The following is a 20,404-nucleotide window of genomic DNA, read 5'->3' as shown; positions in this document are numbered from 1 at the left end:
TGTTTGAAAGTATTTCTGAGTTGGAAGAAGAATTTCAAATAGCGATTGATATTGGGAGTGATTAGCAGCTCATATGGTACTATTATCTATGTCTGAGTTCATTCTTTTTATATGAATTGTCATTTGATCGCTTTGGCTATTATCGGATATATGCATGTGTTTTTAACAACATTCTTTATTCCTTCCACTATTGGATGTTTACAGTATGCTTTTCTTTTGATCATATATGTATCGATAATATAAATGATAAGTGTAGCAATATTGTGTTAATCACTTTGTTTAACTATTTAAACAAAGTAATCATTGAATGAATAAATGTCTATGTTTATTAGATAGAGTCATCTATATGCATGTCAATAAACAAATATTATCAAGCGCTACATTTCAAAGAATAATAGTTCCCGGGATTAGTAGTAGTTATTTTATTTTTGCTGATAGATTAAGTTATTCATCTATCACTAGATTAGATAATCAATCATTCATCCACCCCTTTTATTCATTATTTGGAAACTGGTCCCATTATACTCAGTCGGAGCCACCATTCTAAACGGAGAAGGAGCTGTATTAAGGTCGGGACCGGGTGGTTATCCCCCAATGTTGATACAACGATTTTCGGGGCATCAACATTTTTGGCGCTAGAAGGAGGGCCTCAACTGTGAATGGCAAGCAAACCCAAATATACAGACCATTCTAAGAGTAATTCTCCCTCCACATCACCTCGTACTTCCCAAGTGCATGCTGGTTCTCCAGTATCCAAACAAGAAGAAGAGGAATCAACTACCACTGCTCAAACCCACAATACTCCAGAACAATTAAGTCTTGAATCTCCTGGAGTTCAGTCTCTTATCCATAAAATTCAGAGCTTCTCGATATCACCACAGAAATCTGAGGTATCTCAAAGCAGTGTGACTTCGCAATTCAATTTACCTCACCCTCTCACCAAACTTCAGTGTGGAAAGCTCGGTATTGAACCTACTGAGTTCCATTTACCCAAAAGGAAAAAGGTGAAGAAAAACATTGAAGGATCTGATAGTGAAGCACTTTCATCCACATCCTCCATCTCATCTTCCCCAGTGCGAAGTCAACCATCCACTCCCTCATCACACATTGTTGTTCATCAGGGAATAGCAACTTCAACATCCCAACTTGTGCAATCCTCAATATCAACTCATTCTCAGACATATGGAATTTCAACAGTAGTATCATCCACTACTGCGGTTACAATGGCAGATCCATGGACCAGGCCTGGTGCAGTCAACATGCCTGCACCATTGCATGCATTACCTGATGCTCCTGAGAAATGGCTACCCAAGTTTAATCCAGATGATGGAACACAAGCTGAGGAACATATTAATAACTTCATGTTAGCAGTTAATTTGAAGGGAGTAACAGAGCAAGATGTTGTCGTTAGGCTTTTCCCTTATACTTTGCAAGGATCAGCAGGATCCTGGTATTTTTCCTTGCCTTCTGGTTCCATTACCAGTTGGACGACTTGCCAAGAACAGTTTCTTACTAAGTATGGTGATGATAGGTCTTTAGCTACATTAATAAATGATCTCTCCAATCTTAGGATAGAGCATAGGGAACCGATTAAAGAATTTAATGCCCGATTCAATAAACTCTTGAATAAAATCCCAACGGCCTCCAAACCAATTGAGCAAATTAGAAGCGAGTGGTATATAACTGCCCTACCTGCCAATATAGCTATTTTTGTAGACAGGGCCAGAAAACCAACTTTAGCTGAAAACATGAAAGAAGCACTTGTTGTGGAGAAACGTATTAATGCTCTAGAGAAGAAAGTTGCTCTTGAAGATAGAAAAACCAAAAAAGTTTCTTTTAAAGATGATTCAAAGAAGAAAACCCCTAAAGATCCATATGACATGGAGGGTCTATAAAAGGTCCGCAAGACTATGTCAAATGAAATGGTTGAAATCAAAAAACAAGTAGCTAAAACCTCAATCAAAAGGCCCTTTAAGAATTACAAGAAAACTGAATCAAAACCACCGAATGTTATATCTAATGCAGATTCAAATCTTGAAGAAGGAGAAGAAGAAACAGTCTCACCAACTGATGAAGAAGAGGAAGTTGTTGAATGTCATGGAATGTGGGATTTTATATTGCCTAACTCCGATACAGAAAATGAAGAAGAAGCGTTTCCTGTCACTACTAGGAGTAAAAGTACCTCCGAACCTGTTCAGACAACTTCAAAGAAAAGGAGTGCAGGTGCTACTACAACAAAGGAAAAGGTACCCCCAAAGAAGCCACCTGTAACAATTCCACAAAACCAACCTTCAACCTCAAATATTCCATCAACATCTAAAACATTAGTAGTATTTGATTCAATGGATTACAATATTGTTGATGACATGAAAAATACTAAGACAAACATTATCATGTTTGAACTTAGTAAATTGAAACATTAACAAAAATTGCTTCTCAAAGAATTGAATGATGTTCCTACTTCACCCCTTCCTAGTGCTAAAGCTGCAAATGATGCAGGTCAACCACCTTCTGGTATGGTCAAGGCTACTGATGCAGTTCCAATTGGAGATAGATCAAATTCTCATACTCCACCTTTCCTTCTAACCTATGAGATCTACAATAGAAACCTGCACAAATATTTGATTGACTCAGGGGCATCCTCTAATATAATGCCAGCTTCAGTTTGTTCCAAACTGAACATTGAACCCCAAAAGTCTGCTATTCATATTGTACAATTAGACATGACTAAAGTCCAGGTTTTAGGGGAAATCAACTCAATAACTATCAGGCTATCAGCTGATCCTAGAGTAGTTCAAAGAATTGATATCTTAATCGCTGATATACCTGAATTTTATGGTTTGATCTTGAGTAGGGATTGGTCTGAAAAACTCCATGGATATATTTCTACCAATTGGTCCCATATGTGGCTTCCCTACAAGGGAAAGCCAAATCAAATAAAAATCGATCGGGAGAAACACATGACCCATACAGTTACTGAATTTGAACAAGAAAACCAACCAATAGCATTTATAACAACATTTTGGGGAATTATTCATCTGAGTCATTCTTTGGCAACTTCACTGCCCAACCATCTCCTTTCTCAGTAAACAATTCTACATCTCAGATCGAAAATTATTCACAAACAGATAGGTCAAGATGTTTTAATGATACTGAGGAAACTGTAAATAAAATTGTTAATACTTCTTTATTTTGGTCACTATATTTCGATGGGTCTAAGTCTAGCGAGGGCTCAGGAGCAGGATGTATTTTGGTTAGCCCTCAGGGAGAAAAGACAATGATGTCCTGTAGGCTAGAGTTTGAATGCACGAATAATATAGCTGAGTATGAAGCCTTAGTCCAAGGACTATATAGAGCGATTGGCTTCAAGGTTCAATATTTGAAAGTGTTTGGAGATTCTGAAATTATTATTAAACAGGTAAGGAATACAATTCATTGTCTTTCTAGCCATCTCAAACATTATCAGTCACTCGTACAGGAACTCACCTCCCACTTTTCGGCATTCAATATTTCTTCCATCCCTAGGTCTCAAAATTCAGCGGCCGACTTGCTAGCCAATGTTGCTTCCAAGCTCCTACCTTCCGAAAATTATAGCCCAAATAGATTTTCAGTAGAATTACTTTTTAGGCCATCGATTCTTGACAATGTCACTAATTGGAGAGTATTCAACCACGGCGAAAACATTTTACAATTTTTAACTTCCAAAAAGTCCTATGATGATCAAATAATTGAGGAAAACGAGCATGACCTTCAAATGAGAGGAAAACACGAGGAAAATTCAATCCCAAAACCTATGGTGAAGCTTGAGGATCTTTATGATATTAAAGATAGGTTTAAACCTGTGACCAATACAAAGCTCCAAAGTTCCACCTTAAGGTTTGAATTGATAAACCTTGGCACTAAGCAAAATCCTCAAAACATTAATTTAGGATTAGGACTTTCTGTGGAAGAAAAGGAAGCATTCATTAGACTGTTACGGAAAAATAAACATTTTTTTCTTGGAAATATGACGATTTAAAGACATACGACACATCCATCATCCAACATACCATTCCAATGCTTCCCGAACAGAAACCAATTCAACAGAAGTTGAGAAAAATACATCCAAACTTAGAGAGTCAAATAAAATCAGAACTCAATAAACTCTTGAAAGCTAAGATTATTTTTCCCGTTTGGCACTCAAACTGGGTCTCCAATATGGTGCCTGTCAGAAAGAAAAATGGCGACATCAGGATTTGTATAGATTTCAGAAATTTGAATAAGGCGAGCCTAAAAGATAATTTCTCATTACCTGCTATGGAGCAGATACTCCAATCAGTGGCAGGCTCTGAGTTGATGTCCTTTTTGGATGGTTTTTCAGGATATAACCAAGTTTTGGTCCATCCTGATGACCGACTCAAAACCACATTCAGAACAAAATGGGGAATTTATGCTTATCAGAAAATGCCTTTCGGACTTATTAATGCAGGAGCCACGTTCCAAAGAGCGATGGATATAGCTTTTAAAGGGTTGATTAGAAAAATAGTAGTTGTCTACTTAGACGATATTACTGTATTTTCTAAAAAGAAATCCAATCATTTGCATGATTTAAATCAAATCTTTCAACGCTGCAAAAGGTATGGTATTTCACTTAATCCCAAAAAATCCTTCTTCGCTCTTGACCAAGGAAAGCTCTTAGGCTTTATTGTTTCTAAACATGGCATTTATATTGATCCGGACATGATTAAAGAAATCTCTGAAATCCCTTTCCCTCATAATAAAAAATCCATGCAGTCATTTCTAGGCCAAATCAATTTTGTCAAAAGATTCGTTCCAGACTTTTCTTAAATCATTTTGCCACTTCAAACTATGATTAAGAAAAATTCAGTCTTTAGATGGGGATCAGTAGAAAAGGAAGCATTTGATTTAATCAAACAATCAATAATCAATGCCCCCACTTTAAATACTCCTAATTTTTCTAATCATTTCACATTATATACTATCGCATCCGATTTGTCTTATACAGCAGTACTTACACAGATTAACAATCACAACTTAGAAGCACGCATTTCATTCTATAGTTCAAATCTTCAAGGTGCTGAATTGAATTACTCCGAAGTAGAAAAACAAGCCTTTGCGCTATATAAAGCTGTCAAACATTACAAACCCTTCCTTTTAAAATCCCATACAAAAGTTATAGTTCCTTTCCCTACAGTAAGGCAACTATTAATCCAAAGGGAATTAGGTGAAAAAAGGGCAAATTGGGTTACAGAACTTCAAGAATATGACTTAGAAATTAAACCAGCAAAGATTGTTAGAGGCCAAGGTTTTTGCAGGTTATTGGCATGAGCATCCAACATTCAAGAATCAGGTGATATAGATCAAACCGAAGCAATCAACCAGATAAGTATTACTGATTCTGAATCACAATATGCTGACTTGATCTTTTATTTGAAAAATGGATATGCACCTCCTAACCTGTCTTACAAAAACAAAAGGGCGATTAGATTAAAAACAAAAAATTTCACAATTATTAATGATGTGCTTTTTAGGCAAAATTATGATTCAATCTTATTAAGATGCCTAGAAAAACCTAAAGCACAAAAGGTTTTGCAGGAATTCCATGATGGACCAGCAGGAGGACATTTTGGAGCTGACACAACAGCCCAAAAAATCATTCATGCTGGATATTATTGGCCCACTTTGTTTAGAGATGCTGATGAATATGTAAGGAAATGCCGAAATTGTCAAACGTCTAGTGGAAGACAAAGAAATCCAGCTTTCCCTTTGCAACCAGTCAACATTGAACAACCATTTGAGCAATGGGGATTGGACATCATTGGAGAAATTACTCCACATTCTTCCAAACATCATAAGTATATCCTTACCACCACTGATTATTTTACTAAGTGGGTTGAAGCAATTCCTTTAAAGACAACAAATTCTGAGGTAATTATAGAATTCATAGATCAATTCATCATTACCAGGTTTGGTGTCCCAAATGCTCTTGTTTTTGATAATGCATCTTACTTCTCAGGCAATGCTATGTTTGATTTCGCTATTAGAAGAGGATTTAAATTGAAATATTCCGTTAATTACTATTCCCATGGTAATGGTTTAGTAGAATCCACAAATAAAAATCTGATTAAAATTATTAAGCGGACTATCGAACAGAATCATAAAAAATGGCACAAATCCTTAATATTTGCACAATGGGCTGATAGGATAACACAGAAGGCTTCCATAGGTTCTTCTCCGTTCAATCTCGTGTATGGAAAAGAAGCAGTGCTACCAACAAATCTTGTCCTTCCTCCTCTAGCCCTAGTTCAATTTATTGAGGAAAGCCCTTCTTCTTCTATTCAACTTAGACATGACCAAATTCTAAAATTAGAAGAGCAAAGACAAAAAGCCAAGGTTATTCATGCAAAACATCAGCAAATTATCAAGTCATCCTTTGATTCAGCCTCATCCGGTTCAAAACAATTTCAAGTCGGTGATTTAGTTCTGAAATGGGACAAAGCCCTGAAGATAAGGGAAAACATACCAAGTTCCAGAAGATGTGGCTTGGGCCATTTCAGATCTGTGAGAAGATAGGCCATTCGACCTTCATATTACAAGATTTATCAGGTTTGAGAGATTCTCTCCCTGTTAATGGCCTTATCTTAAAAAAATTCTTCAATTGAGGAGGTAACCCCTTCTCCTTTTTTTAGTTTAAGTGGAATTTAGTAGTTTGTAGGACCATTAGAAAATAAAGTTGTAAGGTATCTTCCATTGACCTTTGTTGTATTTAAACGTTGTTCAAAAGAAGTAGTGTTGATATTTGCTTTCAAAATAATAGAAGTCTTAAACAAAAAGGATAATTTCTAGGAAACTAGGAATAATTGCATTCTGAAACCACGCTTCAATTTTTGTGAACGCTTCTCAAAGTTTAGAAGTATTGTAAATCATTTTATGTTTTCAAATTGGTCACAAAAGGGTTATCAATATCAAAACAGGAACTAATCCAACTTCAGCATCTTTAACTCTTACCCTATCATCCATTTACTCTTAAAGAGAAAATTGTCCATCCCACTCACCAAAGCTTATGATTACTCAGAGTGTAATTCTAAAATATTTGATATAAAAGATAAGAGGTCTTATTACAAGCCTGCTTACCATGATCATAGGGAAATAGTTTAACCGACATTACCAATACTGCATACCAAAACAGGGTAATGACTTAGGATTATAAGACAAGGGGTCTCATCACGGGCCAGCTTGTTTGTTTAAATTACTACCAGTGAATGGCATTGTCACTCAGCTAGTCACCAAACCAGGACAATGGCTTTTTATCTTACAAAATAACAGAAAAATAGAAAAGAAATGCAAAATGTGAAAAGCATGTTTTAAATTCATTCTGTTAATCATACTCTGAAATGGATGGGACAATGGACAATAACATGGTTAAAAGGTATCCCTATCGAAACTATGAATGTTTGCGGGCAGCAAAGGCTCTACCTATGACAAAGGAGTCAATTCTAAAAGTTGATTTGGAAAGGTTTTCTGTTTTATCATTATCAACAAATAGAGGCCAATTTAAAACTTAGATAAGAGGCCAATTTTCTGTTTTATTTTTCCCCTTTGATAAGATTCCTATTTTGAAAAAGTTGAAGTATTTCCGTACTTTTCAGAGATAACTGTTTCTTCCAGCGAATCGCCAATTGTTGTGCTCTATAACAACCCCCCATTTCATATCAAATTTATTTTCAAAACTATAATATGAAATGGGCCCCTTTTTATTTTAATTGGTATCAACTTAGTATTATTCAAAAAAGATCCGAAAAACAAAATAAAAACATTACAAAACCTTTTTGCTAAACCAATTAATTGGTCTTATAATATATAAATGAGAAATCTTTTATCATTGCGATAAAGCGATCGCAAGATCGCATGTCGCAATGACAAAGGAGGCATAACTTACAGACCCATTGGTTTTCTCCAACGCGACAACACGCAAAAGGCTATCGGATATCGGCAATAACAAGTTATCATAACAAAAAGTCCCTTTCGCTTCGATGCGATGCGATAAAGTCCCTTTCGCTCCGATGCGATGCGATATCGCTATCGGCGATCGAAGATGTACAATGCATGCTTTTCAAAGTTCTCAGTTAATATTCCCGATGCGAATTGGCGATATCGTTATCGGCGATCGGGGATTCCAAAAGAAACCAATATAACGATTTAAGTTTTCCCCGACGGCCGATTGCGATAAAGCCAAAAGCGCGAATTTCAAAAATTGATAAAGCAGGGATATTACGATTAATTCGTATTAAAGGCCTTCTCTTCCCAATAGTGATTCACTTGCGCTCAACCGCCAAGACATCCAAAGCACACTTAAACGAATCATTCGGCCAATAAACGATATGATGGGCATTTAAAGGATTGACAGGTTTTAACGGCCATTTAATGAAATAGTAAGTCTAAAAAATCTTCTCACAGATTGTATCCGCGACCACTTTAAGTTAATCCTTTATCATGCATTGATTAATATATCTCGTTCATATTTGGTTTGCGCTACCAATTCTCTATATTACGTTCATTTTCACTCCTGTGCAGAACTCTTCCAAAGTAGTAGATTTAAGAAGAATGGGGAAGAAATCTAAGAAGACTGCAATGGCCTCCGCTTCGCTAGCCACAAGACAACTCATCGCTGATCCAGGAACTAGAAGAAAAGGATTGATATCTGACACTACATGTCTAGGACTCGAAAAAACTACTTGGCAAAGTACCTATAATTTGATTGAGGCTGAAGAACCCGAGGTGACAACAGTACAAGCCACAGTAGATACGACTCAAAAATCTGATGCTACTCTAAAGGATTTAGCTGACACTTTCCTTCATCGGATAGCAGCCCGGGAACAAATTCTCCCATATACGGATGTTGTGAGGTGGGCAATTGAGGAAATCCAAATCACAGACAGAACCTTTTGCACCATAGATGGGAGAATCTTCGGTTCATTTCAACCTAATGATTTGAGGCAAATGTATCATTTTCTTGTACCAGAGAAGAAGTACAACAAAGCATTCCTGGAGAAATTTAAAGAAGAGAACGAAATTGAATCCGAACCCATTCGGGATTGGAGGAAAAATCCGGCAAAACATAAGCATGAGTCTTCAGGTAAGTACTATGTTGATTCTCTGTGTTCTCCTTATTGTTATGCTGGGATAATGATGTGTAGATTGTGGGGTTACACGATTCCGCAAATTTCACTATAGAAATGGTTCCTTTAATGGAGGCAGCATGTAATAGTGAAATAATGGATTGGGCAAATGTACTGTCGGATAAGCTAGAAACCGCAGTTCTTGATTTTAGAAGCAAAACCCGTATCACTGAAAGGTTTATTCCCCCATTCTACTACAGTTCTTATATCTTGGACACCCTGTGTTTTAATTATGAATTTCCCGTGCTTGGATGGAGGTGGACTCCACAAGACCCCATGCCAATTCATATATACTATCAGAAGTTGTGAAAAACTTACTATAAGCACCATTTATATCAAGTCTCCAATGGCTTTATGTTACCCAATCACTACTCTATTTTTGATAAACCTGCTCCTAAGATTTTCTACCAAGCAGGGGTTGATTTGACATCCATAGGAAGATGGTTCGGAGATGAAAAATTTACTTATATAAGAATTTTCGGCAGCCAAGCCAAATCTCATGTCCTTCCTTTGTACATACCTGATAAACTGTTGGCTAGGGAGATAGCCTATCAGATTATGTCCGAAGGAGTTACACAAACTCTAAAGAAAAATAAGAAGCAGGGTTGGCCCTCTTTTCCTCTGAGATGTGGTGTCTACGCCTTGCATGACTTTAAACATGCAGAGAAAGAAGCTGAAAAAATGAAGGCATTAAGTCTAGCAACTCTTCCTAATATGCGATTTGATCCAAACAAAGTCGCCTATAATGCACTTGAACAGGAAAAATTGACAAAGTTTGATCATAAAGAAGATAAGTTCGATGACCTGTTCTCCTCAGCTGAGTCAATGTCCCAAGTTAAATCGCTGGCCAGAATGGAATATAAATATGACGGGTTAGTTGAATTCAACAGACTTAGACAACAGAGGTTGCAAACTCTGCCTCTAGATCTGTTAGCAACAACCCCAACGACAGAATCAAGCGAGCTTGAGCAGCGACTCACTAAGGAACCTCTTGATACATCAAAAGAACAAGAGGAAGTGCATATGAAAGAACAAGAGGAAACCCAGACGAAAGAGCAGGAACAGAGCAGCATAGAGGTGAATGTAGATGCTCAGATTGACCCGAAATTGCTCCAGGAATGGCAGCAATTCGACTCAATCATCAGCAATCTTGAGTGCTCTAAGGGAGCCGAGACATCAAAAGCGGCTGACACACAGGAGACAACTTCAAAACAAGTTTCAAGTGGAACCAACGGCCTACCTAGTTCTAAAGAAGTAGAGATAATCCCTAAGGATCTCTCCGATCATATTATTTTGCAAGTAGAAGAAATTCATCCCTTAGATGTCTTCTATAGCCCAAGGCATAAGGCTGTGGTAAAACGACAGCGGAAAATGAGAAGGACTGATCAACCTTCCCTATTCCCTGAACAAACAGTGACAGGCAACGTGGTTTGGAAAGAGGAATTTGACCCCTCTGATGCTCTAACAAAACTATCCCAATATGCTGGAGCCTATTCGGAAGCGACAATAGACAAAGCATAAGAGGTGAATAATTTATTAAAAGAAAAAGACCAGGAGATCTTTTCACTACAAGCACAACTATCGGAGGCACAGTAGAAGGCAAAGCAAGCAGAACGGCAATTGTTTACACAACAGCAAATAAATAATCAATTGACTAAACGATTGCAGGAAGAGAAACAGAGGATTGATTACAGTGCAGTTCAAAAGCAGAAAGAGCTGTCTGAGGCATTGGCACAACTAAAACCAACGAATGAACAAATGCTGATGTTGAAAGATGAGCAAATTGCTCAACTATCAGCCCAACTAGAGAAAAAAAAGAATCTTCCACAGCTAGCTGAATTCAGAGCAGAGGCATTACAGATAAACAAGGCATTGATAACACAGATAAAGCTTTTATGTCAACAAATCGCCCAAGCGGAACCGTTATGCGATTTGACGACATTAATAAGTGAAAAATCGGAAAAAGCTAGAACAGACTTGTATCAAGCCGATGAAACACTAACTAATTTTCTCGAGTGGCAAGACACCGATTAGGGACAGGCGGCTAATTTACCAAAAATCCTAGAATCACATAAGGAGATATTATTTACGGAATGGCAGTCCCAGTTAATGAAAACAGAGAGAGCAATTTCAAGATGCAAATTAACCACAAGTAATTTGGTTGAATTGGTTAATAATACTCTCTACTTGTCTAACATGATTTCTCAATATACTCCAGGTAAATTGACAGCGGCTAAAACATTGCAGCAGTCATGTTATCCGAAACTAGAGAAAAATGGGAGATTAATCGCAGGAATTAACAGTTTGGCATGGGACACCTATTGGTTCTTCTTAGTCAAACCATAAAGCCAAAGAGCCGCCCTCAAATGCCTCACAGAGGCAATTGGGTATATCATTCCCGATATACAGGATGCCACCTATGCTGCCCAACTCAATTCTCGCCTCAACAGACAACCAGAAGTGGAGCCAATGCTTGCGATATGCCAACTCAGGTTTAAAGGCAAACAGCCTAAGTGATGATTCATGTCGCCGACTGCCAGATTGCCATGAAGGAGATATTCAAAATCAATTGATACCAATTAAGTAGGATTTTAGTTTTATAGGTAGTTAGCTTAATTAAGTATTTATAGACCCTTTCATGTATTTAGAAAGGGTCGCAAGTTTTGTATATGACTTAAAACCTGAAGTTGCACTACTATACTTCAGGCATATTCTTTTATAAAATTGGGCCAATCATTCTGATTTTGACAAAGAAGCTTTTATGCGAATGTGCACTACTGTCTTTGTTTGAAAATATTTCTGAGTTGTAAGAAGAATTTCAAATAGCGATTGATATTGGGAGTGATTAGCAGCTCATATGGTACTATTATCTATGTCTGAGTTCATTCTTTTTATATGAATTGTCATTTGACCGCTTTTGCTATTATCGGATATATGCATGTGTTTTTAACAGCATTCTTTATTCCTTCCACTATTGGATGTTTACAGTGTGCTTTTCTTTTGATCATATATGTATCGATAATATAAATGATAAGTGTAGCAATATTGTGTTAATCACTTTGTTTAACTATTTAAACAAAGTAATCATTGAATGAATAAATGTCTATGTTTATTAGATAGAGTCATCTATATACCTGTCTATAGACAAAGATTATCAAGCGCTACATTTTAAAAAATAATAGTTCCCGGGATTAGTAGTAGTTATTTTATTTTTGTTAATAGATTAAGTTATTCATCTATCGTTAGATTAGATAATCAATCGTTCATCCACCCCTTTTATTCATTATTGGGAAACTGGTCCAATTATACCCAGTCGGAGCCACCATTCCAAACGGAAAAGGAACTGTATTAAGGTTCGGACGGGGTGGTTATCCCCCAATGTTAATACAACGATTTTCGGGACATCAACAAGAACATAGCCGAGCAGTTACCTAAACGTAAAATGAGCTTCACTCTGGGTTTTTGCATCTCTTCACGCTGTGAAATTAGCTGCCGTCAAATTGGAACTAGTATGCACGCAGAATTGAGAATATACTGCAGAAACAAAATGCCCTTGGAGTCGACCTTGAAAAGACCTGTCGATATCTTTTGTTAACGGTGCAAGATGAAGGTGCGGAACCCTTATTTCCATTACAAATTCACTGGAAAGTAAGATTAAGATTAACAGATTATTGAAAATTCCAAATATTGCAGCAGATTAAACGATACCGATAATCACGTTTGAAAAGGTGGTTTCTGCCGAGCATAGGGGCAATCCGACGTATCTAACAAGTCGCCCGTCGACTTGGAAAGACCTGTCGCTATCGATTGTAACTTGATGATGAAGGAAGATGGGAACAATATATTTGCATTATGCTTTGATTAAAAAACGGCAAATTTAAATTATAATTTCACTATAAAGTATGTTTAAGATATTATTTAAAATTTCGACAAAAACCGCGTTTGAAAATACGGTTCGTGTTAGGTGAAATCGGAAATCCCACGTCTGTCACAAGTCACACGTCGACTTTGAAAGAACTGTCGACATGGTTGGCTACTAGAAGATGAAGTAAGAGGTGGATATGATTGGATTTCACATATATTTTAATTGTAATTTCATTATAATATTTTATGTTAGAGAAATTATCCGCAGATTAGTCAAGGCCGAAGAGACCGTATAAATATAGCCGAAATTAGCGTTCGATAGTCATGTAAACATACGAGTCCCGACGTATGTAACAAGGCAAAACATAGATGGCCCCGCCTCTTCAAGCATATATGGAATATGATTGGATTCCACATATATTTTAATTCTAAATTGCATGTTAGAGAAACTATTGGCAGATTAGTCACGGCCGAGGAGACCGTATAAATATCTCCGCAATTAGCGTTCTATAGTGACGTAAGTAACCACACCAGTCCCGACGTATGTAACAAGGCAAGACATGCATCGAGTGTGCACTATATAACAAAGATCGCCCCGCCTCTTCAAACACAGAAGTCTGCTGAGTAGCGTGGAGTTTTCGTCCCTGTTGCTCTAATTAATAGAATACTATGTGCTTCTTCACAATGATCAAGTTTGTAGCGATTTTCTTCTGTCTCATGTCGGTTGCTGTAATAATGTCTGGAGTGGTCGAGGCCTCCGCTGCGAAGTGTCGGAGTAGTGTCAAACCTTTGAATAGAAAAGTGGGGAACTGGAAACGTAGCGTGAGCTTTCCCCTTATGCATCTTTATTCAGAGTGTTCACCTTTCCGACCTCCAAACAGGACGTGGGAAAGCTTGATATCTGAAAGAATTAAAGCCGACGCCAATCGCCTCCGGTTTTTGAAGCGCTCCATGTCGAATTCTCGTTCCTCCAATATCGACCAAGAAGACGACGCTAACGTCCCTGTTATGCCAGGGTCCGGAGAGTACATAATAAATGTGGGTTTTGGCACGCCCAAGCAAAGCATGTATACGCTTATAGATACGGGTAGTAATGTTGCTTGGATTCCGTGCGCACAGTGCCAAGGCTGCGACTCGAGTGCCGCTTCACCTTTCGACTCCACATTGTCTTCGTCCTATAATTCCTTAGACTGCAATTCACAGGCATGTCAGGAAGCTCCTAACGCGAATTGCGGGGAAAATAACGTATGTGATGTGCAACTGTCGTATGGAGATCGCTCTGTTGTGGAGGGTCCACTTTCTTCCGACGCGATCACTCTTGGCGCTCAATCTCTTCCTAATTTCTCATTCGCTTGTGCGGAGTCCGTAAGCGGATTAAGTCAAAATCAACCGGGGCTGATGGGATTGGGAGGAGGACCACTTTCGTTGCTGAATCAGCCCACCGCAGAATTATTCGGCGGAACGTTTTCTTACTGTCTTCCCAGCTTGCAGGCATCGTCAGCATCTTCGGGATCCCTTGTGCTTGGGAAGGAAGCTGCTCTTTCCTCCCCAAGTTTGAAATTCACCACACTGATAAAAGATCCTTCAAACCCGACGTTTTATTTCGTCAACTTGAACGGAATCAGCGTTGGTGACACGACTGTCCCTGTCCCCGCAACGAGTACTGGCGGCGGGGGAGGTACGATCATCGACTCGGGAACAACGATCACCCATCTGGTTGATTCTGCTTACACAGCTCTCAGAGACGCTTTTCGCAGCCATATTCCTAATACGCAGCCGACATCAGCTGGAGATTTCGATACTTGTTACGATTTATCTTCTTCTTCCGTCGACGTTCCCACCATAACGTTACATTTCGATGGTAGCGTGGACCTGGATTTGCCGAAGGAAAATATCCTATTCAGCCCAGGATCGGGGTTATCTTGCTTGGCTTTCTCGACTTCTAATTCTCTTTCCATTCCTTTTTCTATCGTAGGAAATGTTCAACAACAGAATTTCCGTGTCGTTTTTGATGTCCCCAATTCTCGAGTTGGATTTGCTCAGGAAAGTTGTACAAGTGCTTGATAACGTTTCCTTTGCCCTTCTTCTCTGATACCTCCCTCGTCCATTTTCTATGTTTCATCTGCAACTCCCCTTCTATCTTCCATGCCATTAACCGTCTTTTAAATAATGATCTGTCGTATGAAAGCCCAACTGGTGCATAGCTGCGACAGTGCTCTTAATAGTCATCTGTATTATTTAGTCAGGCCTTTTTGCTATTTCCTCACTCTTGTTTTATTCTTCGTGTTAATAAGAATCATATTATCAGCAAACTGTTTTGGTTTCCATAAAACATATTTTAGCGTTTTGTGGAATTTCATAAATACAAATTTCGGTAAATATGATATTTTAATGGAGTTGTCTATAATGCTACTTTTTGGAGATTCCGGTGACGGAATCCGGCCGAAGAAATTGAGGTTAAATCTTGATTTGTTGCAGTTAAAATGGTTTTTTAACTGCATATTTGGATTCAGTACCTTAGAAAACATTGTGCAGAAATTAGGTATCAAACTTGTGATTCCAATAAATTTCTGCCGGATTTTGACCAGAAAAACCCACCTAAAAAGCTTTCAAAAAGTAGCATTATAGACAACTGCTATTTTAATACCCATGAAACGATAATCTCTATAGAAAAAGGTAAAACTAAAAACACAACGTAAACATTTTGTTTATAATATATTAAAATGCAATGTCACACAACCATGATTTTATTTCTTTTATATCCGATATATAATTTCTACTCAATTTAGAGAAATATGGCCATAATACCCAAACATTCATAAATTCAAATTTACATGGCCTACGCTAGATAGTGATCATGATATACTCTTATACGAAAATATCTGTGAGAACTAAAACTAGAATAAGGCTTTAAAATATAGATACAAGCATCCCTACTGAAGCATTTAATTTCTGAATGTAATAGAGAAAATATTTTATAGTACTCGATAATTAAATTATCATAACGAGGTAATGAATAATGTTATTTCATAAATGATGAATTTGATGAATTTGCACATAATTGACATTGCATAATATAACAATAGTGTGATTTTATAAATTATGAATTTGTAGATAATTGAGATTGCATAATATAAAACGTTACGAGGGATGGATCTCTCGGATTAACTTATTTGTATAAGCAGAAACGCTTCTTTTATGGTCATCCAAGGAGTTTCGAGCTGGAGGCAGAGGTGCGTTTTTCACAACATAATCAGTTCACATTGAATTCTTTCCTGTCACATGGGAAAGATCTGAATCATTTTTAGAACTGTGAAATTTTAAAAGATTTAAAACGCAACTGAGGTAAAATGAATCTTCATAAAAAAGAAGAAGTTATAGATGCATATATTCATTATCAATTTACTAGCTACTAACAAAATTTATAAGGAAATAATTGAAAATAAAATTATTTTAGAAAGATTTAATATAAAATTTGATGATTGTAATATTTATTTTTAATGTTAGGTAAAAGCTGATGATTACAATTTCAAAACTAGTTAAAACTATCACAACTACATTTAACAATGTGATTGATAAACATGCCTATAGGTGTATACAACCACATTTTCCAATGTGGTTAATATAGACCTGTAGGCTTATATCAACTACATTAATAATTATTATGGGTATTTAGGATTATTAATAACTATATAAATATTAACGACCAAATTATTTATATATATCACTGTAGAAACATTATATTAATATTATAATAATTATATAAACTCCTAATACATATTAATTAATAATAAAAATACCTCATAATAATATTAGATTATCATTATATTATTTAAATAATCTAATAATATAAAATTATAAAAAATAATAACAATTATATTGTATTATTATTATTATTATTATAATAAAATATAATAATAAAAATAATAAAAATATTTGATTATAATATTATAATAATATTATATTATAAAAATAATATATCAATATAATTATTATTATAATAATAATATAATCAATCTTATTATAGTATTATTAAGAGTTTTTATTATTATTATAATATTAGTATAATATTTATATACTAATATATAGAAATAATGTGGTTGTTAATATTTATATAGTTACTAGTAATATTTGATTATAATATTATAATAATATTATATTATTATAATAATATACGAATATAATTATTATTATAATAATAATATAATCAATATTATTATAATAAGAACAATAAAGACCAATTATTTATTATTTATGATAATTAATAGCTATACAAATAATAGAAACTATATTCTTATATAATTATATATTTATGATTATTATAATAATATAAACTCTTATTATTCTTATTATTATTATTATTAGACTTTAGTATTTTTAATACTTATTTTAAGGTTTGTATACATAGGGTTAATTATTATGAGTATTACTATATAAACATTAAAAACTAGATTATTTATATATGTTACTTTATAAATATTATATTAATTATATAAACTCCTAATAAATATTAATTAATAATAAGAATAGCTCATAATAATATTAGATTATCATTATATTATTTAAATAATCTAATAATATAAAATTATAAAAAAAAATAACAGTTATATTATATAATAATAATAAAAATAATATTTGATTATAATATTATAATGATGATGATAATGATAGTGGTTACCATCCACTGAAACCAAATTGGTCTATCAGACCTGTAATTTTCTTAGTTTTTAATTAATTGTCTCCTCGTCTTTCTTGGCGAGATTGGTGATGTAGCTTTCTTTTTTTTCTCTACGGTTTTCCAACTTCCTTTATCTTGCATCTCCTTCATCTCTTCTGGTTCTTGGGACATTGGTGTCTTAGCTTTGCGATCTATTATGTTCGTCCTTTTGAAGATATTCGGAGAAGAAGTTTGGTCTATGAGATATGCTTTGCTATTAAATGAAGATTTATTTTGTGCGGTATTTGAATCCTCAGAACTGTTGATGCTTGAGCGGTTGTCGAGTTCACTTTTTTGTTGTTGGGCAGGGCTTTCTCCCTGCTTGTCTCGAGAGTTGTTTCCTTCTTGCCCGATTTATTGTGATTCAAAGTTTTTTCTAGAGTATTCTTCTTTGATGACAATGTAGTGTTCTTTTTGTGCTCCTTCCCACCAAGTACATTTGTGGTGGTTTTTTCTAGTAGAATTTTTTTGGGAGGCTTTTGGGAAATTTTTCGCTAGATGGCATGTCTTAAAGCAAGATCAACATCGGAAGAGGACACTTTCATAATCGAGTTTCTGGTTCCACACATAGTCTTTACTTGTTAGGTTTATTTCCACTGGGAATTCGGCGCTGAAGTCCATTTCCACACAAATGCATGCATAGGTGGTTCTGGCATATTCCTCTGTTTCTGGGCACCTGTAGTAGTATTATTATTATATTATTATAATAATATATAAATATAATAATTATTATAATAATAATATAATCAATATTATTATAATATTTCTATGAGTTTATATTATTATTATAATATTTATATAATAATATATAGAAATAATCTCATTGTTACTATTTATATAGTTATTAATAATATTCGATTATAATATTATATTATTATTATATTATTATAATAATATACAAATATAAATATTATAATAATAATAATATAATCAATATTATTAATGAATGTTGCATCGCAATCATCCAAAGAGAGGAATGAACCTTGCCCAAAAGAAAGAGTGATATGCAATTTGGTAGCCAGACCCGAAACCTTATCAAACGTAACCGATTACCTTATTGGGTCCGTAAGGTAATCGGGGATCGGTGCATTCAAGTGGAAGGGGTCTGGCTGAAGGAAGTGTGATTGCCGATGGCCGATATGCGATATATCAATACCTTGATAGCGATCGGAGTGATTGCTGATCGGGGATCAGAGGTTTTGGTGGTGGGAGCGCTGCAGAAAAGTAACAAGGTTGCAGACTCGACAATTCATAGATTCGGGTTCATGATATTTAAGATCCAGCTTTGTGTTCTGGCAGAGCTTTCCTTTGAATTTCCTATATTTTTGTGTATTTTTGATATTTTGTTGTCCCAGAGGGTTTTTAAAGGAAAACCAAAAGATTAATGCTCCCGATAGTGTAAAATACTCAGACATGGTTATATGGGCACTTTTCTGAAGTTCGACAGTTAATCACATATCGGGTGTGGAGGAGGTGTGTATTATTATGAACCACAGAGGAGTCGATACCTGATTGTGATAAAGGTGGAACCTCGAAAGTCGTGCAGAGGTCGTATAAAATAAAAAGGCATGTTTTGCGGCATTTCCTTTATAAAAGGTTTTATAAGGAAAATAGTGTCGATAGAAGATTTTATGCGATAAATATATATTAACCAAGCCTAAAGAAAGGAAAGGTTATATATATGCAGGTAAAGAGATAATGAATGTTATGAGGAGGTTTAAAGTCCCGATAGGAGGTTTAAGTGGAGTGATTGAGTTCTGATATAAAAGAACTTGTGAATAGGGCTTTAACCATTCATGGTTGAAGATTTGACTCATTAGAGAGTTAAAATCCTGGGAGAAAAAGGTGTCCATGCATTTTACATGCATACTGTGGGTGTAAGCGGGGGTAACCATGCCATCAAAACCCCAAGGGATTATGAACTGAGGAAAATAATGTTAAATCCAAGGGACTAATATTATAAACCTAACATTGGTAAACCCTAATATAAATATTATAAAGACAAAAATAAACATGGTTTATTTTCATGGTGAGAGAATCCTTGTCACAATGTCACATTCAACCATGGTTGGCCATGGTTGCCTATGATTAACAATGGTTGACCATGATCAATAATATAAACCTAAGCGAATAATAAACCCAAGGCATTGATATTATAAACCCCAGGGAATAATACAACTAAGGTATTAATATAAAAACCCCAAGCGATTATGAACCCAAGGGAATAATATTAAACCCATGGGACTAATATTATAAACCCAACATTGTTAAACCCAAATATAAACACTACAAACACTAAAATAAACATGGTTTATTTTCATGGTGAGTCAATCTTTGTCAAAATACGACATTCAACGAAGGGACTAATATTATAAAACCAACATTGGTAAACCCAAATATAAATACTACAAACACTAAAATAAACATGGTTTATTTTGATGCTGAGACAATTCTTGTCAGAATGCGACATTCAACCATGGTTGACGATGTTTGGTTATGATTGACAATGGTTTACCATTATTTATATTATCAACCAAAGTGCATAATAAACCCAAGGGATTGATATTATAAACCCAAATGAATAATAAACCCAAGGGATAAATACTAAAACCCACAGGAGTATGAAGCCAAGTGAATAATATTA

General features: G+C 35.5%; 1 protein-coding gene across 1 annotated transcript; it reads left to right on the top strand.

Annotated features, from left to right (window-relative positions):
* The first annotated feature begins 13,678 nt into the window (after nt 1-13,678).
* Nucleotides 13,679-15,194, top strand: LOC149191172 (aspartyl protease AED3-like). The gene has a single exon (XM_089413524.1). It carries the CDS (start codon nt 13,713-13,715, stop codon nt 15,105-15,107), a length of 1,395 nt encoding a protein of 464 aa, XP_089269650.1. The 5' UTR covers nt 13,679-13,712; the 3' UTR covers nt 15,108-15,194.
* The last annotated feature ends 5,210 nt before the right edge of the window (nt 15,195-20,404 follow it).

Source organism: Pinus tabuliformis, chromosome 3_1 (genome assembly GCF_031772625.1).
Source record: "Pinus tabuliformis cultivar Carrire ecotype Pingquan chromosome 3_1, CPIR1, whole genome shotgun sequence".
Lineage (NCBI taxonomy): Eukaryota > Viridiplantae > Streptophyta > Pinopsida > Pinales > Pinaceae > Pinus > Pinus tabuliformis.
This window is presented reverse-complemented; position numbering and strand designations above follow the sequence as displayed.